The sequence below is a fragment of the Plasmodium gonderi genome (genome assembly GCF_002157705.1).
Source record: "Plasmodium gonderi DNA, contig: Chr08, whole genome shotgun sequence".
Classification (NCBI taxonomy): domain Eukaryota; phylum Apicomplexa; class Aconoidasida; order Haemosporida; family Plasmodiidae; genus Plasmodium; species Plasmodium gonderi.
In genome coordinates this window covers 1195344-1221886 of record NW_021628933.1, presented here as the reverse complement: position 1 = coordinate 1221886, position 26543 = coordinate 1195344, and the positions used below count along the sequence as shown (strand labels likewise).

General features: G+C 30.3%; 5 protein-coding genes across 5 annotated transcripts; 4 read left to right on the top strand and 1 right to left on the bottom strand.

Annotated features, from left to right (window-relative positions):
- Positions 1-951: 951 nt before the first annotated feature.
- On the top strand, positions 952-2805 carry PGO_082400 (hypothetical protein, conserved; the record flags this gene model as incomplete). Its single annotated transcript, XM_028687462.1, has 1 exon — positions 952-2805. One exon carries the CDS (start codon positions 952-954, stop codon positions 2803-2805), a length of 1854 nt encoding a protein of 617 aa, XP_028543263.1.
- A 948-nt stretch (positions 2806-3753) lies between these two features.
- On the top strand, positions 3754-4508 carry PGO_082390 (zinc finger protein; the record flags this gene model as incomplete). The annotated part of the gene is made up of 2 exons (XM_028687461.1): positions 3754-3823; positions 3991-4508. 2 exons carry the CDS (start codon positions 3754-3756, stop codon positions 4506-4508), a joined length of 588 nt encoding a protein of 195 aa, XP_028543262.1.
- Positions 4509-5652: 1144 nt separating this feature from the next.
- On the bottom strand, positions 5653-6336 carry PGO_082380 (translation initiation factor 4E; the record flags this gene model as incomplete). Its single annotated transcript, XM_028687460.1, has 1 exon — positions 5653-6336. The coding sequence occupies one exon, from the start codon at positions 6334-6336 to the stop codon at positions 5653-5655; it is 684 nt and encodes a 227-aa protein (XP_028543261.1).
- Positions 6337-10310: 3974 nt separating this feature from the next.
- PGO_082370 (circumsporozoite- and TRAP-related protein) lies at positions 10311-16361 on the top strand (the record flags this gene model as incomplete). The annotated part of the gene is made up of 1 exon (XM_028687459.1): positions 10311-16361. One exon carries the CDS (start codon positions 10311-10313, stop codon positions 16359-16361), a length of 6051 nt encoding a protein of 2016 aa, XP_028543260.1.
- Positions 16362-18185: 1824 nt separating this feature from the next.
- PGO_082360 (hypothetical protein, conserved) lies at positions 18186-26171 on the top strand (the record flags this gene model as incomplete). The annotated part of the gene is made up of 14 exons (XM_028687458.1): positions 18186-18398; positions 18564-18631; positions 18795-18849; positions 19008-19060; positions 19229-19304; positions 19436-19805; positions 20017-20222; positions 20463-20508; positions 20705-20729; positions 21057-21130; positions 21284-21397; positions 21573-24886; positions 25018-25725; positions 26142-26171. 14 exons carry the CDS (start codon positions 18186-18188, stop codon positions 26169-26171), a joined length of 5352 nt encoding a protein of 1783 aa, XP_028543259.1.
- Positions 26172-26543: the final 372 nt, after the last annotated feature.

Genomic DNA, 26543 nt, shown 5'->3' with positions numbered 1-26543 from the left:
GTTCGGCAAAAAGAAAATTTAATTGCAAAAATGTTAACACATTAGGAATTAAATCTTTCACCTGCAATACATTTCAAAGATTATTCACTTATAAATACCCAAACAAGTTTATAGTTAGCACATATTTGTGCAAATATTTGCGTATATGTACATAAGCATACGCACCATATGTATCAAAAGGGAAAACATTTAAGCGGAAAAAAAAAATATAAAAAAAATTATGCCAAGAGTGATAAATGAGTTTTATAGTGTGCAAGCATGTTAGAAGTGTGGCATAAAAAAGATATATATATATATATATTTTAAGAGAATAGAAAAGGAATTGTACACATTATAACAAAGAAAAAAGTAAAGTAATCCTACATATGGAATGTAAAACAGACTTTCTATGTACATAGATTACACAACACATTTTTTTTTTTTAATTTATTTGTGGTCACTCGTTTAATTAGCCATTGCAGTTAAATCGGTATTAATATAGAGAGTCCGGTGAAGGGGAATTTTTTACTTTTTTGAATTATGAAAAACTACACAAAAATAGGATAAATGCAATGAATGTGTAATTTAGAATAACATATATATTTGTGTAAAATTTAGAACTTTTAAGACTTTTTTTTTTTTTTTTTTTAATAACATTCCTACACACACATTTTTTAGTTTTGATGTAAGGTTTACTTTTTTCTTTTTTTCGTTCATTTTTCCTCACAGCATCTAATCTCATCTTGTCCAATTATGTCTTATAGGTAGTCCATTTATGGATACAAAATTGACATAACATTTTTGTCAAAGCACTATCTCATCTTCTGTCATTTTTCATGCAGAAGTTCTTTCCTTAAAATGCAAATAAAACAAAAAAATTAATCCGTTCGTGAATAAATAAATATACATATTTACATGTATATATATATACGTGTCCCTATTTCAAAATGACACATATATCATTATGACAAGATGGATGGTAATTCAATTTTCAAAATTTTGAGTGACTTTTCAAATTCATACGTAGAAAAAATTCAGAAAAACAAAAATGATAACGACACTAACACATCATTACTTTGCAACCGAAAGGAAGCAGCGTTACATAATAGCAAGGTTAACATTGAAAATTTATACATAAAAAATGAATACAATTGTTTATCAAAGCAAGATATGTTTAATAAACACACAGCAGTGGAACCCTTAAAGTCAAACATTTCTAATAATCTGGAGAAACCTGAAGGGCAGAGTGGCAAAAAATTGGGATCTCATTATGTAGAAGACACAAGTGGGCACAAATTGAGACAAAAAATGGCCTCTAAAATGAGGCATGTAGCAAGGAAAGGGGTCGAGCAAATGGGGCGAGAAAATGTTAAGCAAAATGTTAAGGAAAAGATGGAGCAAAAAATACGATCAAATGCAGCACAAAAAATGGTCAGCCAAAAAATGCGACAACATGCATCAGAGAAAACGGGGAAGGACAATGTAATGCTCTGCGTGGAACCAAAAGACGAGACACATGTAAATGAACAAAACAAAGACACAGATGAAGAAAAATACCTGTGCAGCCCCAATTGTTCCGCTGAATGGTATGAAAAAAATATGTACAGTAATTATTATCTTCTGAACAAAAGCTGTTCATATCTAAAATCTAAATGTGTTAGAGAAACAATTTTCGATTCATGTAGAATAAGGGGAGGGAAAAGAATCATAGAAAACAACTTAGTAAATGTTTATAACAAAAATGATGTGAAAAATAGTTACACATGTGTCCAGAATTATCCTTATGATAGCACAAAAATGAGTGAAAAAAGATCGTTTCATTTCAAAATGAATAAAGAAAAAAATACCTTTTTAGGAAAATCTAATGATAAGATATACTCGGATATATTACTATATAGTAATGAATATGATGATGGTAAATATCCAGATAAACTGGAGATACATGAATTTGGAAAATGTACATATGATATATTAAATGAATGTGAATGCAAAAATAGCTCCAAATACACGGACAAAACAATATGTGATGAACATGATGGATCATTTCTAGAAATAAAAGAATTTTCTGAAAATGAAAAAAGAGTGAACATTTCAGACATAAATAATTTTAATATGACAACGTACTTGGATAAATACGATAGAGAAAGTTATTTTGAACTAAATAAACCATTATCAAATAATACATCTCAGTTAATGAAAATAAAACTTTTAACAAATAAAAAAAAAAATTCATCGCACGGAAAGAATGGAAGGTCTCCATTTTCTGATTATAAAAATAGGAACACATTTGTAAAATTTCTCATGGCTGAAATAAAGATAGAAGTAAAGCTATATAAGTTAATTTTATTTGTGTTCATTTTAATAGTATTGTCATTATTTAAAGATATGTCTAATTACATAGTTATTACTAGAAAATGCTATAATATATATGAAAATCCAATAAAATCAATTAAAAGAGTATTAAAATACATAATTATTGCTTTAAAAATTGGATATAAATTTAGTTCACCACTTATTCTCTATATGCTATCATTTTTTTGTGTCATCATTTTACGAATTTTTATGCTTCTAAATATCCCCATTCTCCTTTTGTTACTCTATTGCAAATATCATTTGAAAAATGAGCAACCTACTCTTAAGCTATACTTCATTTTTCTTCTCAATATGTACAAGTATGTTGTTTTCCAGTTTGTTCAAATTTTAAAGAATTATTTCAATCCAAGTTATTTAAATGGTTTTATGTCCTTTATTTGTGTCTCATTTCGTGTCATTTTTATTTACATATATAAAATTATACATAAAATTTACATTCATAAGGTCTGCTAAATTTCACTGTTCAGGAGGAGCAGCGAATAACTCAATGATGTGAATTTACGTGTGCAGCAAATTTGCTATGCGCTGTTATGAGTGTGCGCAAAAATTTGCATATATATATATATATATATATATAGTGAAAAATTATAAAGACTTAATTACAAAAATGCTCAGTGAAACATTTAGGGAAAACATTTTCGATCGCTCAAAAATATCACCCACCCTCCTGGAACTAGGCACTAAGAATTGGGGAAAGACCCTTGATATACATTAGTTTACCCGTGTGCTCGTTCATTTTTTTACGGATTTCACTCTAACACACTTCATCACCTTTCAGCCTTGTTTGTGGCACTTTGCGCTTACCATAGATTATGCACTAAAGTAATGCACCTCAAAACGCTTGTCATGTGTAAAAATATGATCACAAGTAAGATGCTACAAATTGAGCTAATAAACTGCGAAGATTTCTAAGATATGTTTTTGCATGAACACTTTTATAGGTTAAGTTTTTTTTTTTTTTTTTTTTTTTTGTAGAACATTCTCATCGTGGCTTTTTATATTAATTACATTTGAAATAAGGGAATTAAATAAAACGTTTCACACATTTTGCACATTTGTCAACATTGCGACGATTGGAATGATTTCTTAAAAAGGAACAGAATTGAGAATTTTTAGTTGCACATTATATATCCCACATTGCTTTCACAATTTAATTTATTTACTTTTTTTTAAACTTGCTTAATGAAAAAGAAAAGCTAAAATTATAGCAAAGAAAAAAGTACGCGTTGCTTTATTTCTGCACACATATATGAACAGAAACTTGTATGCTATAAAAGTTTTATGACATTTCGTATCGTCACAAAGAACATCAAAATTTTGCAAAAACGTACTTACTGTAATTTTTACTTTAAGGTATTATAATATTGACGTACTTTGAAAATTTCAGAAAAAGGGGTTAACATGGACATTCGCTCGAATATTATAAATTCCATGATATTCTCATTAAAACGATGCACGAACAAGAATAAATGTAATTTTTTCTTTCCTCCATTTTGTGTTGCGTGTATTAATAGATGCCTATAGGTGCACGTATGTACGTATATATATATGCTCACAGATTTATGTACACATGTGCACATATACTTTTGCGTTCACTCATTAATCCTAACCCCCTTAACACTTTCATGGCATTTGTAGATGTTCTTCTGTTAAATGAGCTCCTTTCGCTTTTCCCACTGCATGCCGAAAAGAGCCTAAGATTGTGTCTAAAATCTAAAATTAAAAAATATACCTTGATAAAGGAGAAGGGTTCTACTAAGGATTATCCGTTATATACAAATCAGTTCAGAGGGAATAAAAGAAGGTACTGGAAAAATTATGATGAATGTTTGAGTGATTCCACTTATGTTGCTACAGCACAGAAAAGGAAGAAGGGCATTATAGGAAAACATATACTTAGAAATTTAAAAAAAAAAAAAAGTAAAAAAACTCCTTTACATTTTTTTGTAGTTTGTGGAAATAACCAGAAATATCTTGTATTCAAAAATTTCTGTTCATGTTTTTACTTTAAAGAAAAAGTATTATGTAATGATAGTGACATAATGTGTAAGCATATTCTATCTGTCCTTTTGGCGGAAAGTTTTAATAATTATGTTAATATTTTTTTAGATTCGAGTTTGTTTTTTGATTGGTTCATGAAAAAGTTACACACTTGATTGGTGCTTATATCATTTTAGGGTGGAAGAATGAACAATTTATATAGGCAATGTTATATAGCATACATTATATGTGGAATGTGAATATCTATAAACAATACATATATTTATTTATGTTTCCTTTTGTATATGACAATTTAAAAACCTATGCAAAAATAGATCTGGTATTAAACCATAAATTGTAAATGTAAAGAAAGTACATAACTTAGGTTGTGTTGTCAGCTTCGCTCCTTTTAATCATTTTCCTTTTTTGTTACTTTTTTTAATTAATTATAAAAAAAAAAAAAAATAATAATAATAAAAAGAAAAAGAGAAAGCAGTTTTTGGAAATAATAAAAATGCATATTTTATATCAAAATTAACTACAAATATAATGTAAATCGTAAAAAAACAAAACAGAACGAAATAAAACTGGTATATGTACCATTTGCATATCCATTAGTACACACGCATATGTACATGTAAACGTGCTCAACTTGTTATATATGTTTTTTTTTAAAAAAAAGAAAAAAAAAAAAAAAAAAAGCATACAATGCTTTTCAAAGTAATAACACAATTATTTCTACTAATTATTTTGGGGCGTCAGGGTAGTTACATGTATGTATGCATGTTTGTACGTATGAACATTTACATATAGCACTGGCGTAGGAATGTAATAAACCCAGCAGTGCCTTTTCCAGTTTTATGTGCATGTTTTTGAGTGGGGGCAAAAGTGGAATAAATAAGTAAACCTTACTATTTATTCGTGTTAAATTGCCTTATCCCTATTTTTACATAAAATAAATATCACAGGTTTATACGTAAAAAAAATGCTTTAAGCCATGGGTGAATTCACCGGAAAAAATTTTCACACACAGGGGAGTGGTGTTTTGATGTGTAATGGCATTTCCTCATTTGTTTGGCTTTTTACAATAAAAAATTAAAAAAATAGAAGAAACAAAAATACAACTTAAAAGCGTTTCAAATAATGCAATTTTTATTTTACTTATGGGTATTCTTATCTAACCTTTGTGCTGTGTTTTTTTACTTTTCCATGCTTTGTTTCACTATATTTTTTTGCTTCATTATTCAGTTCTCTTCATTTTGACATTTTTTTTTTTTTTTTTTTTTTTTTGTATATTCCCATTCTACATCTTCACTAAACCTATTTGTGCGAATGGCCGAGACTTTTAACCCTTGGGGGGAAAACGTGTGACCCGTCAATGCGATTGCACATGTGCTCCTCAAGGTCTTTTCTCAAGTGACTTCTAACGCTTTCATCCGGCATTGTCGTATACCATATTTCAATTCTTATATATCCATAGCGTGTGGTACTTAATTTATCTACTAACCTAATTCCTGTTATTAAATTATAATGTTTTAAAGTGCATCCAATAATAGCTAATACAAGATTATTCCAAAATTCATCTATCTGACTATATGGGAAATCTTTTGGTAAAAATTTATATTCAAAATGACCACCTTCAGAATTAGCTGGGTCTTCCCACATAGGTTGAATATTATCTCGAAAAATCATAAGAGCATCTACTATACGAAGAGTTCCATCATCCGATAATCTTGTCATACTTCTCTGGGCAAGTAAATCACTAGGCTGTGGCAATCTATTCCATAATTGCCAGAATTTCTGTACACTATTAAATTTTGCCAATGGTCTTGTGTAATCCTTGTAATTATTGCTTTGTTTAATTTTGTTATCGGATACTTGTTCCCATATTACCCAACTATACTGTAATAACAAAGGGTTTGCTAGGTCTATTTTCGTCGCTTCCAATTTTTCGCATAAGTCAATTGCATCTCTATTACTTCTATTAAAAGTTAAGTACTTCATTTTTCTTAAAGGTGTTTTGTTTATAATAAATTATCTGTTACTGTTGTCTTCTTTGAATGTGTTACTTGAAATTTTATGTACATATAAAATGTAAATATTATCCTCTTTTATCAGAGCAACTTTTTTTTTTTTCTTCACAAATAAATACGGTATATATTTTTAACCAGTCTTTGATCTGTATTATGCAATTTGTGTTCACAATGAACGGTTACTTTTTTTCCTTTTCAGGAAACACGAAAATCGGAGAAGCAGCCCCTCGTTGCATGGATAAATTGATTTTTCACTCTTTCTTTAAGTGAAAAATATAGGAAAAAAGAAAATAAAAGAATAGAATATACTTCAGGAGTTACATGTACATACGTAAATAGTATGCTCCTTCATTCCTTTCTGCATAAAATGGTGATGACTGTTCATAAAGGTACAAATTTTAGGTACAAATACATATACACTTGTTTATATCCAAACAAGCAAAATAAAATTTTCGTTTATTTAGCATATTGTTTTATGTGAAAATAATATAAAAGCCCTACAGTTTAGTTAACGTTTTAAAGCCTCTACGCCTCTTTAATACCAACAGAGTAATTAAAAAAAAAAAAAAAAAAAGTTAAAATGCGAAAAGGTTATATTGTATCCATAAACAGAAAAATTAATATAAAAAAGAAAAATGATAATCCTTATGATATGTAAATGAAATTATTATTTTTTTTTTCTTATTTTCTTTTATATATATATATATATTCTTTTTTTGCTGTAACAAATCAAAAGTTTAAAATAAACATTTTTGCGCATAAAAAAATTTTAAATCAGTTATTTCATATATACACCTCATAATGTTCATGTAGCATAATTACTACCATATTGGGGATGTAATAAAACCCTATTTGCTTTAAAGAAAATTGGAAGCAATAAAATATAATAAAATTTGGAATATTAAAATTTCTATTTTGTTATATGTATATAAAAAGGCTTACCTTATGGCACATATATATATGTGAAGATACCCTACATGTAACATTTGCTTACAGAGATATAAAATTAAAAAAATACATATATTTATTTAAACGTTTTGCATGTAAAAATATAATGAGAACGTTATTACATTTTTAAGCATAATATTTTTTTCTTTTTTACAGAAGATCAAAAATTTCCTTAAAAATACCTTCTCCATATATATACTTCGAATAATCAAAGATGAGGTGTATATACTCAGATGATAATCGAACGTAATTCAAATTGAAGAAAATAAAAAGTAAGTGAATGATATGACTTCGCCATAAATCTTTTCATGATTGGAAAAAAAATTGTCTTCTTATCCATTTTCGTTTTAAGACTGATAGGAACTACTGTATACATTTTTACATTTCCCACTATTCGCAAAGGTTCGCGAACACAACTGTTGTTTGTACCTTTGCCTATCTCCTTCCGTCTGTTTGTCGACATGTCTGCATTCGAGATAGCGTGTTTACCCGTCTGTTTGTTTACTAGTTTATTCGTATATTTACCTTTTTATTATTCCCATTTAAGCACGACGCTTAACGGAAATTTACGTATGTGTTAAAAGATGGACCGGTAAAACAATTTTAGAGATTTTGTACTTTTGCATATATATATAAAATTCATTCCCACAAATGAAAACAGAATCTCAAAAGACGCTTGTAATAATGAAAAATGAAATGCACGCTTGAAGGGTGTGCAAGGAAATTTAAGGGAAATATTTTTTAAAACGACATCCTTGTAATTTTACACAAATATTTTAATTTTTGCCTATATTTTACATTAAATGTAAGGAGAGGAATGCAACTACATGTCTTTAAAATTGAAATTTCTATCTTTATTATTAAAAGTGAATGAGAAATCCTTAATTGTAAAGATCAAATGTATGGATGTTTTATTCAAAATAGTTTCTTTTTACACAATTTAATGTGTATTTCAGAGAACTTTTAACCACTCAATTTATTTTTAAGGTTTTAAAAAAATGTAATTTAACATATTTTTTCCAAAATGTGAAAGAAAAAAAAAAAAAAACTTTATTCCAAACACATATTCATTTGAGGTGCAATGAAATGGACATGTGATTGTTTCATGTGTTTTTTGTTTTAAAACTGTTTTTAATGAATATTTGTAACTTTTATATTATATTTTCTGCTTATTTTAATACCTCAAATCGGGTAGGATACCTTTTGTTATTTATGATTTTGCAAGGTTATTTTCAGTGATAAAATTGGTTATTCCCTTTTTTTTCTTTTTTTATTAATTTGTATTTTTTCCGCATTTCCATTTTTTGTTTTATAATAAATTAATTTATAAATTTATGATTTTTTTTTTTCTTTAAAAGAGATCATGGTTCATTGTCATTTTTTTTTTTTTTTTTTTTTAATTGATGCTTTAAAAACTAAGAATAAAAGACATAATTATGAACAAATTAGGGATAAAATACAACACGTGTTAATTTACGATTTTTATGTTGAAAGAGTGAACACATAAGTGGAATTTTATCTTTCAAAAATGGTTTCTACATTTGGACTTTGAAAACAATAACTATACCTGTAATGTGTCAACAATTATTTGTTGTATGTTCCTCAAAGGAGTTCACCACGAACAAGTCAAAGATAGCACCTCAAACAGAAGACGTCTGAAAAAATAGTGTAAATATATGTAAATACATAAATTAATCTTTTTATTTTTTTGGATGAATGTTGTTCCCAACGTAGGTATTTGGCTTTTTCCTAATTTCTACTACAAAGAAAATAATTTGGTTTTATTTTATTTATTCTTTTGGACATCGTATTTTTTGAAATTACATTCAGGCACTGTTCTGCTTCATAGCTTGAAGAGAAAAAAAAAAAAAAACTTAGAAAAAGTGCAAGGTTAAGACTAACCTGAATTAGCCAAAATAACTTTTATGTTGATAAATTTAGCTAAATGTTGTGCACAGGCAATATTAAAAGTGAGTGTATTTTAATTTTTTTTTTTTTTTTTTTTTTTTTGACTTATTTAAAGTCATAGCTAGAATAGCTACCTAAGAGACAACGTTTGTGCAACATGAACAGCTACAAATGTAGAAAACATCTGTTCTTTTTTTAAGTTCAGGTGTACAAGTGCAATTATGCTCGTATTTTTTAAAGTAGTATTGGAAATTAAGAAAAAGAAAGAGAATAATTCATAATTTTTTAGTTTTGTGGCTAGCTACTTAGCTATTTAAAAAAAAAGAAAAAAAAAGAAAAAAAAAAAAAAGAGCTACATTATTACAACTTTAATATTAAAACAAGATTGTGTTGCAATAATTAATGTTGTTTTTATTCGATATTACTTATTTAATTAATAATTTTTTTCTACAAAAGTTTATAAGTAGTACATTTTTTATTTCTCCATTATTATAAACTTATTATGTCTAATTAACAGAGTATGTTCCTTGTATTTTTTTTTATTATTATTTTTTTGTTTAACCCTTTTTTTTTTGTTTAACCCTTTTTTTTTTGTTTAACCCCTTTTTTTTTGTTTAACCCCTTTTTTTTTGTTTAACCCTTTTTTTTTTGTTTAACCCTTTTTTTTTTGTTTAACCCCTTTTTTTTTGTTTAACCCCTTTTTTTTTGTTTAACCCTTTTTTTTTTGTTTAACCCTTTTTTTTTTGTTTAACCCCTTTTTTTTTGTTTACCCCCTTTTTTTTTGTTTAGACTCATTTTCTTACTTGTGTCTTTTTTGCACATTTCATCATTTTAAGACATCCAGACGGTTTTATATACACCCATTTACATCTTTAAAGATAGTTTTCAATATATACTTTTTTTTAAATATGCTTCTCTATCTGAAATATCTTTAACAATTCATGCTTCTTATTTCTTATTTCTTCTTATTTATTTATTTATTTATTACATCATACATTTTTACAAGATTAGCTTCTTTTCCTTTTTCTAATCCTAAATGAAAAAAAAGGACGTCACATTTCTCTTTTAAAAAAACCAAATAAAAGACAAATGAACAAATCTTTTTTTTTAATCGTGTCCTACTTCTTACTTGTTGTTCATTTTAATACTGCAAGAGCACAGCGCAGTCAAGATGAACTTTCTCATGGGTACGTTAATCTAACAGGAAGTGATGGCAACATAACGAGGGGGATAGTAACCCTACATAAGGATAAATCGAAAGAAAATAAATTAATAAAAAGGTCCTTTCTTCAATATAACACTTTATCAAATAGATCATCATCATCACCATGTGTTGGCGATGACTGTTTTTGTCAAAATTTTTACGATTTGACTTTGATTATAGATGAATCTGGAAGTATAGGAACTACAAATTGGGAAAAATATGTCATCCCATTTACCGAAAAAATTATAAAGGATTTATATATTAGCAACGATGATGTACACGTAGGAATTTTATTGTTTTCCATTTCTAATAGAGACTACGTTACCTTTGATGATAATGAAAGCTATGACAAAGATGCACTTTTGAAAAAAGTAGATAAACTAAAAAAACAATACGCTGCTGGAGGTGGTACCAAGATTGTTGAAGCTTTAAAGTATTCTTTGGAAAAATACACATACCATAAAAAAGGAAGAAAGAATGCTCCTAAAGTAACAATACTTTTTACTGACGGAAACGATAGTTCTTCAAATAGCTCTAAGCTCCTTGATATGGGATTGACATACAGAAAAGAAAATGTTAAATTACTAGTTCTCGGTGTTGCATCAGCGTCAGACATTAATTTGAAATTAATAGCTGGATGTAGTGATAAGAATGCTCATTGCCCCTATTCTATGAAAGCGGAATGGGAAACTATAAATGATATAACGAAAAAGTTAACTAACAAGATATGCCACACAGAACAGGAGGATGATTCTGAACCAGAAGAGGGGGGAACTGCTGCCCCTCAGCCAAACCCATGCCAAGGTGATGACTGTTTTTGTGAAGACTACTATGATTTAACTCTAATCCTAGATGAATCTGGAAGTATAACCCTAAATAAATGGAAAGTTGACGTTGTCCCATTTGCAGAAAAGGTTTTAAGTAATTTGAATATAAGTAAAAATAATATACATGTAGGAATTATGCGTTTTGCTGTTCGAGTAGTAGAAGATGTTGGTTACGGCCAAGAAACAAGGTACGACAAAAATGCGTTAATAAATGTAGTTAAAGGACTGAAAAACAAATATGGAAGTGGAAAAGGAACACACATTGTAGATGCTTTAGAACATTCACTGGCAAATTTTACAAGACATCCAAACAACAGGCCAAATGCACCTAAAGTAACGATTCTATTTACGGATGGGAATGAAAATCATAAACGTTCCAGTGACGTACGAGATATAGGATTAAAATATAGAAAGGAAAATATAAGACTAATTGTGGTAGGAGTTTACAAAGCCACCACAAAGAGTTTAAAAATGTTGGCTGGTTGTAAGGAAAATGAGCCCTGTCCGCAAGTTATTAAATGCGACTGGAACGAGTTGACTAGTATAACAAAAGTGATTACAGATAAGATATGTGACATAGATTCTGGGGAACTTCCAGGTTCGTCCGAAAATCCAGGCTCTTCAGGCAATGATACCAACCCAGATTACACACCCTGCACCAATTGGGACGATTGTTATTGTAAAAATTTCTACGATATAACTTTAATTTTAGATGAATCAGCCAGTATAGGAGATTTTAGATGGAATAACGAAGTCGTTCCATTTGCGAAAGAAATTGTATATGGTTTAAACGTGGGTTATTCAACTGTGCATGTAGGCATTTTGCTTTTTGCTGATTCGAGAAGAGATATTGTTAGATTCACTGATACAATGAGATATGACAAATCGATTTTAATGCAAAAAATACATGATTTAAAAGGAGATTACACAAATGGAAAGAAAACTTTTCTTATTCAAGCTCTAACATATGCATTAGAAAGTTACACAAAAAACTCAAGTAGACCTAAAGCCCCTAAAGTAACAATGCTATTTACGGATGGTAACGATTCGAGTGAATCAAACCAGGGGTTATATAATATTGGATTGGCATATCGAAAAGAAAAAGTGAAATTATTAATATTAGGAGTTTCTATGGCCGATGAAAACAAGTTAAAGTTGTTGGCAGGATGCACACGGGATTCAAATTGTCCATTTGTGATTAAGGTTGAGTGGGGACAGTTACATAATGTGTCGAGCGAACTTGTCAGGAGGATATGCAGCACGGGGCCTATAATACCTCCTGAGATTACTCCACCTGAGGTTAGCTCGCCTGAGATTACCCCACCTGAGGTTAGCTCGCCTGAGATTATTCCACCTGAGGTTAGCTCGCCTGAGATAGAACCACCCAGTCCATGCATTGGAGATGAGTGCCTTTGCCACAACATCTACGATTTAACTTTAATTTTAGACGAATCAGCTAGCATAGGAAGTTCTAATTGGAAAAAACAAGTGTATCCCTTTGTGGAGAAACTTGTAAAACATTTAGAAATTTCGGAAAGTAAAGTTCATGTTGGAATTATGTTATTTGCGAAACATATGAGAGATTTTGTTAAATTTTCGGATAAAGAAAGTTATGAGATGAATAGTTTAATGAAAAAATTCCCTGATTTAGAAAAGACGTATAAGGCTGGATCTTATACATACATAGTAGAATCTTTGCAACACGCATTACAACATTATACCAAAGGAGTAAATAGCAGGTTAGATGTACCCAAAGTTACCATATTATTTACGGATGGCAATGACAGTAGATCTGGAGATGATGCTTTATCAAATGTGAGTTTATTGTATAAAAAAGAAAATGTAAAATTATTGGTAGTAGGTGTTGGAGCAGCAAGTATGCATAAGTTGCGATTATTAGGAGGATGTCACAAAACGGAAGGAGATTGTCCATTTGCTATAAAAATAGAATGGGATAAACTAAAAGACATATCAAAAGGAATGGTTGATAAGATATGCAACACAGAGGCAGAAATAGAAACAACACCGGAAACGGAAACGACTCCATGTGAGGGTAATGATGACTGTTTTTGTAAAGATTACTTCGATTTGACATTTATTGGTGCTCCATCGACAAAAAAAAATTATAAAAGGAAAAATGAACTTACAAAATATGTTACAAAAATTATTAACAAGTTTAATATAGCGAAGCAGCATGTGCATGTTTCACTTTCTATCCATTTGAAAGCAAAAACTGTGAATACCGATTTTAATGACGAAATAGCTCATAATAAGAAGGAATTATTAAAAGTACTCGAAGTGATGGATAGTGAAAATTTGAATAACAAAACAAATATTGCAGAGGCTTTAGAGGTGGGTCTCAAACAATCGTTTTCAAATGGTAATAGGGGGAAAGCACCTAAGATAGCGATATTACTAACAAATAGTAACAATGATATATCTGAACAAGCCATGTTACAAAATATTTCCAAAAAGTATGCAGATAAAAAAGTTAAACTTTTAGTAGTAGGTGTAGGTAAATTGCCAAAGGAAATATTATTTATAGCAGCTGGATGCAATTTAGACAGCAATGAGAATACATGTCCTCATGTGTTTATATCTACTGGATTTTCATATATAAATAGCGTCGAAAAGTTTTTAAAAAAGAATGTATGTGACAAAGTAGGTGATGATGGAACACAGCAGGTTAATCCTCCATTACCTGATCCAAATGTTCCATGTGATGATGACGAATCGTGTGAAGAATGTGATGATGATGTTTGCAATAATAACCCTACATGTAAAAAAGCTTTCGATATAGCAATCGTTCTAGATCAATCACGTAACATTAGTAACGAACAATGGAAAATGTATGTGAAGCCTTTTACTATACATACTGTTAAACAGAATTACTTGTCAAAATACAGAACACATGTAACAATAGTAAAGATGAGCAGAACGGCAAATGTGCTTTGGAAGTTGGACAGGAAAGTAAGCTATAAAAAGAATAAAATGATTAAAAGGATAAAAAAATTAATAAAATCTTCATCGATTAAAAAGGACATAGCAAATAATTTAAAATATTTACGAGAAAAGGTATTCAATAAGACGCCTTCAAATAAAAGAAAGCTAATCATCATGCTAGTTGAAGGAAAATCAAATACCGATTTGAATGAATTACGAAGAGAGATTGAACTACTGAAAATAAACAAAATTGACATATTTGTATATGCAATAGATAACATAGATGAGAAAGAGTACAGAATACTTGGAGACTGTGAAAAAAGCTCATCATCATCATCATCATCCGTGGTATGTAAAAATATAGTGAAGGTAACGTGGGATAAATTACTACCAGCTGTAGATATACATAACAATTATATCTGCAATCAATATCCTGAAGATGCAGAATGTTCTGAGTGGGGTGAATGGAGCCCATGCCAAGAAGCGTCATCATGTGATAACTTAGCTGTTAGTAAGAGAGAAAGAAAAGGGCCACCCTACACAGTAAAGGAAGAAGGATTTCTTGGAGATATGCATGGAAGTTCGTGTGTGGATTTGGGTTCCATTGAATATAGATCGTGTCCAATAAAAGAGGAATGCAATGACATTTGTGGAGATTTTGGAGAGTGGAGTCAATGTAATGCAACTTGTGGAGATGGAATAAGAACAAGGCATAGAGATACATCTTCATCATCCTCTGATGACGAGTCGTGTACAGTATTTAACGCAACCGAGGTTGAAGCATGTAATATTCAGGATTGTGATTCTACAGAAGTATGCGAAGATGTTGGAGAATGGAGTGAATGGACCGCTTGCTCAAAAACATGTGGATACTCTACTAGAAGAAGAACTTTTACTATTTTTCCCGAAGATATAGACGAATATGCTGATTGCAAAAATTTTAAAAAAACTGAAATGGAAGTGTGTTCAGTTCCAGCATGTGAAGATGAAAAATGTTTCGAATGGGAAGAATGGACTGAATGGTCAGCTACATGTGGGCCTAGAAAGAGGGTTCAAAGGGCACGTCGATTATTCACACGAGTGAGCAGTGGTACTGGTGCTAATAAAACTGGTGTAGCAACATATCCAGCAGGATTTACATTGGATTCAAGAAATGATAATAATGTCAACAACCCATCTGACGAATGCGAGATTCACTATGAGAACAAAATCGAACGTGATGATGAATCTGCATCTTCCCCCCCGTGTACGAATAATCCATGTGGTAGTTGGTCGGAGTGGTCAGAATGTGATCGTACTTGTAATACTGGAATGAGAACGAGACGCTTTATTTCGAATGTAACTGATTTTACAGGAGATGATAAGAGTTTGTGTTTAGAATATCACAACGAAATAGAAACGGAGCCATGTTTGAACTTGCCTCTATGTGATGAAGGAGAATGCAATGATTGGGAAACATGGGTTGAATGCAAAACAGAAGAGAGCCCATCGTCGTCATCATCGTCACTATCACCATCGTCATCTTGTCATGCACCACCAAGGAAAAGAACGCTAACGAGAAAATTAGAACTACTGAAAAATAAAAAAGAGAATACATCAAAAATTTGTAATGATTACAAATTATTTAGAGAAGAAGAATGTCCTGTGTTCGATAATGCCGCCCCGTGCATCAATGCCTTATGTAATGAATGGGAAGAGTGGGAAGATTGCTCAGCAACTTGTGGCAAGGAATCATTCAGAATTAGAAGGAGAAAAGAGCCCCTAGAACTCATACCTCCATCGGAAGATATGAATGGAAATATGGGTTTAACCTGTGAACAGCAGAATATAAAAATTGAAGAAAAGGAAGCATGCAACGTTCCAGATTGTGGGACACCTGGTGCAGGTAATGGGGGAGGCAATGGTCAAAACAACAATAATTCTAATGGAGAAGGAAGTAGTAAAGGTATGGGAACGGCAGAAAAGGTTTCACTAGCTGCAGGAGTAATAGGATTAGCAGCTTTAGGAGTAGGAGGTTTGATATATGGTTATAATGCCTTAAGTGGAGGAGAGGTACCGCACAATTCCAACATGGAATTCGAAAATGTTGAAAGTGATGGTGGAGAGGTGGAAAAATCCAATGAAGATTTTGAAGTAATTGATGCAAACGATCCCATGTGGAATTAAGGTGTAAACAAATATGTACAGTCATGTGTGTAGGTGAAATAAGTTGTGTGTGTATGTGTGCACACGGTTTCATGGAAATAGGTTTGGAGAGGAATACGTCACACCAAATGAAGTCAAACGTAATATTCGCTAGATGTAAATTTGTGTTACACATACGGACACTCCTATATACAGCAGCCCTGTGTGTATGTATGTATATATATATATATATATATATATATATATATTTTTATGTGAGGACACTTATACACCATTTTAAGTGTAGAAACATTATTGTGCACACAGAGTTTTATTCGTTTATAACCACCCTATATATGCATTTTAAAACTTGTGTGCAATACAGTTTTTTTTTTTTTTTTTTTTTTTTTTTTTTTTTTTTTTTTGCATTTGTTTTCGTTCATTTAAGACTTGTTAAATAATTTTGGTATATACATATTAGTAGACTTAAAAATGCGTTTTTTTTAACATTTTGGGATTTGTTTAAAAGGATATACTAAATGGGTAGTAATAACATCACTTCAGAAGCAAAGATGTATGAGGTGGTGATGGTAAGATAAGCAAATCCTTAAAATGGGGTCTTTACACATTATCATTTGCATATGTGTGTGGTTCTCTTTTAATGTTCCTTCCTTCTCTTGGAAGTTGAACTTTGTTAAAGTGCTACACATATCACGTTCGTACAATTATTCTTACGTATAATATGTGTGAACTCGAAGTGGCATATTGTTTCTAGATGGGTACCTTGAAGATATTGACGATTCTACACACATCCGCATACGTATATATACATGTATATATATATATATACATGATTACATCCTATTATTAACACATGTGTGTGATATTTTATATACAGTATGTTGGAGAATATGTATGAATATTTTTAAGCATCCCCTTCCCCTATAGGTAAAGTGGTAAAAATGAGCTTTCTAGATGAAACTCCAGTGAACTCATACATAGCACTTTGCAAATGGGGAAAAAAAAGGCTACTAGTACTAATTTTCTTGCTTACATAAACAATATGTCTACAATTAAGGATGTATAGAAGGGGCTACTATAGACATGGAAAAAATGTGCACGTGTATATTTTGATTCCCAAAGGGAGGTAAAATTAATCCAACTAGAAATGAATTTAAAAGAAGAGATAGGTAGAGAGGCAGATTATATAAATTATAAAACAAGGTAACTTTTTCAAATTTAGTAACCTTCTGATCCTGTAATTTATTTTTAAAGGAACATTTTGTTAAAGAAAATTATAAAGAAAAAATGATGTCTATTGTTGAATTGGGTTTAACAAGTAATGAGTTTTTTTTTTTTTTTTGTCACGCAAAATGATGCAGTATAAATGATAAAAAAAAAAAAAAAAAAAAAAAAAAATGTGCATACATTTTACATCTCAACGATCCATTGTGCCAAACTTTTCAAACTGGTTCATTTAGATGCATTGAAAAATATGTATGAGAAATAAGAGGATGCATAGGCAAGTAGTTAAGTTTTATATCTTTCTTTGCTCTTTTCATCCCTGATTTGTTTCTCCTTCGCTTTATTCTCCCTTTGGAATTTAAAAAAAGAGTATAGATAATGTTAATTTATCATCATGAAATTTATGTTTAAAATAGGTTTAGTGATGGTACAAAAGTACACAATTGTCATAAATGGATAATGTAAGAAGACACTTTTGCAAATGTTTTGGAAAAGAAAACTGCAAAAAGATAAAATATTCCCAATTGAAAAAATCCCTCCCCTCAACCTATACCTTTCTGCTTCCATGCACACATATAAGAATATGTGCATGGCACGATTGAATAACTTGAAAGGGAAAAAATGGATTCTCAGCTTTTCATGAAGTTTAATAATTTTACGAAAGAAGAAAAAAAAGATGGAAGAAATATTAGTCATTTTGAAAATTTCACCATAGATATTAATAATGAGAGATTTCAAAAGGATTATGAAAATTATTTAAAAAACATGAACAAAATGTTCATACATTCGCGGCATGAAGTATTTTCTGCTTGCCACCGAAATAGATTGGAAAGAGTATGAACAGATAAAAAAAAAAAAAAAAAAAAAAAAAAAAAAAAAAAAAAATCAAGACGACTAGCTAAATGGGAAATAAAAATGCACACCAAATGGGACGCTAAAAAGAGTAATTTAAAAATACAAATAAATTCATACAACCTCGTGAACTTTTAATTAATGCAGATTTTGTCTGATTACGGATCCAACGATGTTGTAGGAGCCTTCAATGAGAAACTAACTCGTGCGTATAAGTAACTGTGAAGATGAATAAAACGAGCAAAACGAAGGAAATTATGTACCATGATCTCGTTATTGCTTCGTTATCATTTCCATATTTTTTTATTTTAGTACATTTGCCTTATTCCTCTTTTTGTGCACATTCCACGTTTCTTATATTTTTGACACGCTTTGTAGTTTTAGGTTGGAGTTGATTGAAAGTTATAAGATGCATAAGGAGGATATATACTTGGTAACAATTTCACCTTAAAAAAAAAAAAAAAAAAAATTACATACGTTTGTTTTTATACGAATTTTAAATGCACACCCTTTTACTCGATTTCTCCTTGGAATATATTTTAAGAGAATACATACATGCACGTATTTAACACCCACGTATTTAATTTTCAGAAAAGTGCTTTAGAAAGAGATAATCATATTAGACACCATAAATTAATACAAAGGTAATTGCATTTCATCATGGCAACTTCAATCGGATGTTAGTTACTTTCTTGTTGCTTCTTATTTTGTTTAATGTTTTCCACCATTTAGTCCACGCGTACGAATTTTTGCCAATGGCAGTAGCATCCGTATGCATTTCTCCACATTCGCACTCTTTTAAACAAATTTAGAAACTATGAAAAGATGGAGAAGCAGATGTACACAATGAATCAGAGGGAGTATTGTATTTTCCAAAGGAAAGAATTGGTAATTAGGGAGAAGAATATTTACTGGATATTTCAGAAGGGATGTATCTTTTCTCACTTTATGAGTTCTTCCACAGTGTGTCTTCTCCCACAGTGTGTCTTCTCCCATTTTGTGAATTCTCCGTTTTGCAGGAAAAGAAACGTGAACGAAGGAAAAAAAAAATGGATGCCATCATAAAGAGTTTTATAAAATCTGCTTTTGAGGTGGCCAAACTTGGTACCACATGTGGGGACTCCTATTTTTATGAAAATATATTTTTTTTAGAGAAATTATTTTTCCTTAAAAAAATAAAATATATGAATGATATGGTTCAGAACAATTCGCATGAGAACGAAGCAAATATATCAACAATGCCCTTAGGAACATGTGCAAAAAGAGAAAAATATTCTGCAAGTATATCTAAGAGATGCAGTTTTCAGAATCTTCATGAAAATTTGGATTTTATGAGGTTTCAAGGAGGAATAGACAAATTTTTTCTGTTGAATATGAGAATTGCTCCAGGTTCGCTAGGGGAATTTTACCACACCCCAAACAAAAACTAACATATAAATATGTTCACCGCGTGTATATATCCACATATGCACACACATCGAACTTGTGAATGAATGTATATATGAATCCCAATCAGTGTCCATGCTGAAGTGGGAAGAGAGTTCTCTGTGTACTTTTTTTTTTTTTTTTCAAATTAACCACTAATCATTGTCTTTTTTAGTAGGAAAAAAAAACAGCACAGAGAAATTTGCCTACATCCTCTTGTTGGCATATTTAAGCGGTCGTAAGGATTGGCTTGGCATGAACGGGAAAAAATTTCATACTGAAGATTTGGATCTGCCCTATGGGAAATATTATTCTGATTATAGGAAGAAAATATTGGAAAACGTCGAACAGGTTGATTTGGATTCCTTGAGGGAGAGAATGGTTAGGTTTGCACACCACAAAAAGCGGGGCGATTTACACATGAATACGTGCATATACATATATATATATATATATATTATATGCATGTATACATTATGTTCATATATATGTGTATTTTGCTTGTTTTTGTTTTTTTTTTTTTCCTCTTTTTTAGCAAAGTAACGATTCGCATTTTTCTTTTTTTTTTCTTACATCCCTCTTCCACATGATCTATTTAAATGATTCCCTTTTCTTCCGCAGGGGGACAAATATTTCCCTTTTTCACAAAAAGAGGACATGGAAAAAAGTTAATCTTTTTAAAGTGGAAAAAAACGATGTTTTTAAAATGGAAAATGGTGTTTTTTTTTTTTTCCCATTTCTTCCCGTTTCTTCCCATTTCTTCCCGTTTCTTCCCTTTTCTTCCCGTTTCTTCCCTTTTCTTCCCATTTCTTCCCATTTCTTCCGTTTTCTTTTTTTCTCTACTCCAAAGAGCATTATGTTAGCTCCTTCTACATGGTGTCTACTTAAGTGCAAGTGAGAACAACCGCCCGGTCCCTCTAACCCTTCACATCTCACTCATCATTCTTGTATTTTTCCCAATCAGAAGTTAAAGAATTACCACTTTTGAAGAGTTTACTTTTGAAATTGTTTAAAAAAAGGTTCGCGTAAAAAAAAAAAAAAAAAAAAAAAAAAAAAAAGATGTATCAAAAAAGAGAGAGGAACTTTGAGTGGTATCCTTTCTATACCATACGCGCATTCAGTATTGTTCTACAATCACGTTCTTTTTTTCCTCCTTTTTCTCCTCCTTTCTCTCCGCCTCCCTTTTCTCATCTCGTTTTTCCTCCTTTTTCCCAGCCCGAAAGCATTCAAATTAAGGGGAAAGTACAAATTTCCCCTAAAAATTGTAATTACAGGGAAAATAAAAAAAGGTACCGAAATGCACATTCTCCTTTTCCATCGAAAAATGTGTGACCCAAGGGGCCCCTTCTGATGCTGGCTTATCTCCCGTATTCATCTATTCAATCTCCACCACACCATTACTCCAGTATCCATCACACCTCATTTTATCCTCACATGATTAGATACTAAACTTTTAGCTGAACATTTGAAAAAGACGTTTTCCCTGAAGGTGTACGACTTTGATAAACTAAGAAAGGAAGTTCAAAGTATATGCAAAAGAGAAATTAGTTACACAGGTAAGTATACATATCAAAATATCATATGCTAATATCCAACATATGTTTAGCAGTTTGAAAAGGAGAGAAACTGCTTTTTGTTTCTCTTCCTTATATAGATATTTTCTTTCTCTAATCCTTCTCTTGTAAATAATATGAACCAACTTTTCAAAAAAAAAAAAAAAAAAAAAAACAGACTCGAGGGATAAGGATACCCAAAGTTTCATTAATAAAAATGAAATTCTCAACAAGCTAAAAAATATCACTAAAAAATTAAAAGAAAAAAATTATAAAGAAAAACACAGAGACCATTTATATGTAGACTTGTTATACTATCGAATAAAATATGATTATGATATGTTTTATGACAGTGCAAGGGAGAACAAGTACTTTGCACAGGATAAAGCCTTTTTCAAAAAAGACGAAGAGAAATCCGCTAAATATAAAAAAGACGAAGAGAAATCTGCTGAGTGTAAAAAAGACGAAGAGAAACCTGCTGAATGTAAAAAAGACGAAGAGAAACCTGCTGAATGTAAAAAAGACGAAGAGAAACCTGCTGAATGTAAAAAATACAAAGGATATATTATTACAAACTTTTTTTATTCCCTAAAACAGTATATTCTGTTTGAACTAAAGTCAAAGAAATTTTTTCTTTTTAACGATTTTTTACATGAACATGTTCATAATTTAAAAAGGGGAGAAACGACATATAGAGAAAACGCTCCTTACAATCGTTACACTCCTAAAATTCAGAAAATAAACTTGAAAAAAAACAAAATGAACGGTGACTATAAGAAAAGGAAACCACAGGACGAGGAAAATTTCACTCTAGGGAATGACAATACAACAGTGGTTAGAAATTCTCAAAAAAAGAATAATTTTAAGAGGGAAAAGTCAGGTAATAAAGCGGAAAGTAAACAAGACTCTGAAAATAACATAACGAGTAGAAAGAAAAAAAAAAATGGTAAATCTGACAAGGATTCGAATATACTTACAAATATCAACAATACAGAAACAGAAAAAGATGCATTAAAAAAATTTGATAATAACGATATGGAAAAAAAAAATATCCTATTTTTTTCTAATTTTATATGTAACATTGATGATATTTACAATCTCAAGGGAAGACACAAGTTCTCTGGTGCAATTGATTTGCACTTTCATATTGATAGAAGTAATAAACAGATTAACAAAATCTTATTTAACACCATAAGTAGGAGGAGAGATGACAACTCATTCTATACTCCTCGGGAGGGGAATCGAGGCACAAAGATAAGTGATTCATTTTCACTAAACAAAGGAACGATAGTAAAAATGAAAAATATAATAACCACTTCTAAGATTAGAAGTGAAAGTAGTTCAAAGCGTTTGAACCAAAAATATCGCATAAAAAAGAAACACCTAGTTAGATGCAAATTTGTAAATCTTTCGAAACCTTTAAAAGATACACAAAGTGAAAAAGACACAAAATGTATACCTTTTGCTAACCAACATTACAATGAAAATGAAGAAAAATTTCGATCAAATTTCCATTTGATGAAGAAAATTTTTCATTTAGACAAAAATTATGAAAAAATAAAAAAATTTTTAAAAACGTATAATAAAGGTACTACATATCCAAGATTTCACCTCCTAGGAAAATATATGTACAAATCAGCAACTCTTTTGGTTTCAAAAATTATCTACTTAGCTGAAAAGAAGAAGCATAGATTGAAAAGAGTCTTAGACCTAATCACTACACAAGGGAAGGATTCAATTGAAAATAAAATGGAAAATGCCCATGAATGGAGTAATAAGATCAAATATGATTACCAACCTATTGACGATTTCTTTGGTGTAAATAAAACATTTCCCCTTGTAGACAAGTACACAGGTTATTACTTCCGACAGAGGTATTTCAAAATAGTAAGGAAATATGTGATTCATCTATTCAATCTGTTTATGTGGAAAGTGAATTTGAAAAAAAGCATAAAAGAAACTGTGAAGTATATACATAAAAATGTGCATATATTCATTGAGGAGATAGACATAGAACCGATAAACGAGATTATTCAATCATATAATGAGTTAAAACAATGTGGTGGTGAAAATGAAAAAATACAACTATTGCTTTATGATAAAATAAACACAATTCAAGAAAAAATATGGTTACTCATTTTGAAAGGGAAAAATTATTCTAAAAAGAAAGAGAAAGAAAATGTATATAAATGGATTCAAAAACAAATATTTTTCCTTACATTTCATAATTTGTATTTAATCAATATAGAACATGAGCTATATATAAAAATTCACAATTTTGTGAACGAATTCACACATTGTATGCAGAATCAAGATTATAGTTTATCTTTTAAAAATGAAAAGGAAAAACACATGCTTATTTTTAATTACTTTCCAAAAAATAAAAAAGAATTTTATATATTTGAAAAGGATAATTATTATTTTCCTTTCATAAATCATATAAAAGAAGATGTTAACAAATTTTTAATTGAAAATTATGATAATAAAAATGTGAACAAGACAAAAAACGAGGAATCCAATTCTTATGATAATTTATTCCATTCAGAAAAAGAAAAAGACATTTTTTTTTTAACAAAAGAATTCCATTTTTTAAATAATTGTAGATTTATTTACAAATTTTATGATCTTATTAACAATACTGTATCTAGTTTGAGGAAATATTTTTTTATCTTTCACGATCTTAACAATTACATTAACGATTTTGTCAACTTGCATTATTTTTCCATCTACAAACAGGTAAATCTCGCCCTTTCACAAGTAAAAGTGTATATTCAGAATAACAGACGCATTCCTTTTTACTATTCAAGGACTCTTGGGAAAAAAAAAAAAAAAAAAAAATTGTTAAAAAAAAGAATTATCAAAAATAGTCAAAAGAAATACACACAATCTAATTGTGTCCAATCATGGAAGATGCCCTTTCCGAATGATGATCATCACCACCAAAATAACGAAGAGCAGAAGAACTTGAGTTTAGATAATACCAAAGGAAAACTCATATTGAAGGGAAAAAAAAAAAAAAAAAAAATTACAAAAGGGAAAAAAAACTGCATTTCAAGTGGCATAAACGAGTCTCATCACTTTTTTAACATTACGGAGATGAAACAATTTTTACGAAAAAATTCCATGTTTACATTTTTGAAAAATATCTTAAGTTATACATTTGTTGAGAACCATTCTTTTATCATATCAAAACGTGATTTACAAAATGTTATCATAAGCAGTTTATATTTTATAAAAGACAAATCGGAAAAAATTAATGCCTATGCATTAATAGGTACTAATCTTCTAGACACATATTTTAAAACACACAGTGTTACAATTGACTCGTTTCTACTTGAAGAACGTTGGAAAGATTATGTCAATATGAATTTGTCACATATGCATTATGAGAAGGAGAAAAGGCAGCAGAGATATATATATTTTTTGGATTTTTTCTTTTTTCTCCTTTTTTTTTTCTTTCAAAGGGGGGAGAAATCTAACTGCTCCCAGCAGGTTAGTTTTGCATCTTTCACGTCTTCTAAATCTTTCACGTCTTCTAAATCTTCCACGTCTTCTAAATCTTCCACACCTTCCGATGCCATCATGGAAATCTACCCAATTTTCCCCTTCCTCCGTGTGATTAGATTCTCCCAAATTATCTGAACATTATGGAAGAAAAAATGAACGCCGAGGGAATGCTAGATAAAAGTGAAAAACTAGAGGTGCTGAAAAGTTGTCTTTCTTTTTACAACAGAATAGCGAATGGGATAGATACACGCGAAGGCAATGATTCAATCGAAGAGACGGTAATAGAGACAGCAGATCGTGCCTCAGATCATGCTACAAATCCCCACGCGAGCACGGGAAATTGGGAAAATGGCAGAACTAGCCAAATATGTACTGAAAAAAATGAGCTACTAAACAGTTCAGAAAAAGAAAAAAAACAATTAGAAAAGAATATGGAATATTTTACATTTGAAGAATTTGCATCCTTGGGATTATTCCATTTTATGAAAAATGAACAAAAACTTACAAGGGAAGAAACGAAAATGAAGAATTATGAAATTCATCTGCTGAATAAACTTCTTTTTAATTCTTTGTTTTCATTCAGCTTATTACCTAAATTTTATGAAAATTTACAAATTTATGTAAAACAATATTTATTAAAAAAAAATGAAGAATTTGTTTTCTCATCATTTCAAAAATGTATCAAAGAGAAAATAAAAAATGTGGAATCGAAGAAATTTTCCTCGTACGCCATCGCCCCCCTCACCTCTGTGTCGGAAAAAGGGGATGAACCTACATATAAGGATGGAAAAATAAACAATTTAAAAAAAGAACAAGAAAATTCTGTTACATTGTACAATACAAAAAAAAGAGTACGTTTTAACTAATGTAGTGTGTGTTAATAACAAAATGTGTGTATCGATTAACATGCTACTTGACATGTATATTAATTAATCACACATAATCCGTATATTTCTGTGGAATCATTATGCATACATGTATAACCATATGTATAGTAAACATATATCCCACGTACACACAAAATACACCAAGTGCATATAAACAGATGAAGTTCTACACACATTGTGCTTTTTGTATTCCTTCCTTCTTTTCTCCACAGGTACGAGTAAAAGAAATACTAATGTTTTTTCACAAGAGCTATCATTACAACTTTTAAAAAAAAAAAAAAAAAAAAAACATCTTAAATAAGTTTAACGACGCAAGTAAATAAGTTTAACTACGCATGTAAATAAAATTAGAGGAGACATTAAATTCGATAATGCTCCAGTAATCGTGTCCATAATTTAAAAAAAAAAAAAAAAAGGTCATGTTAAGGCAGTTGGGCGGTTGGCAAAATATAATGTTCGTCTTTATATAGATGGTACAGGATCCATTTACTGAGTTCATAATTTCTAAACTAGAGGTGAATACATTTAATGTGGAACTATTACTAAGTTCGAATCACACACACACACACACATACACATCTCCTACGTAGGTCTCCATTGCTACATCGTGTGTCTTTTTTTCTGTGTACATATTGTAACATGTTCATCACAATGGGACAGAGCAAAAAAGAAGGGGCCTAACAGATGTACATAACATGAATCCAAACACACAGATACACTTTGGGGCCTTAACGCTTCTCTCCTGCTGCACTCCC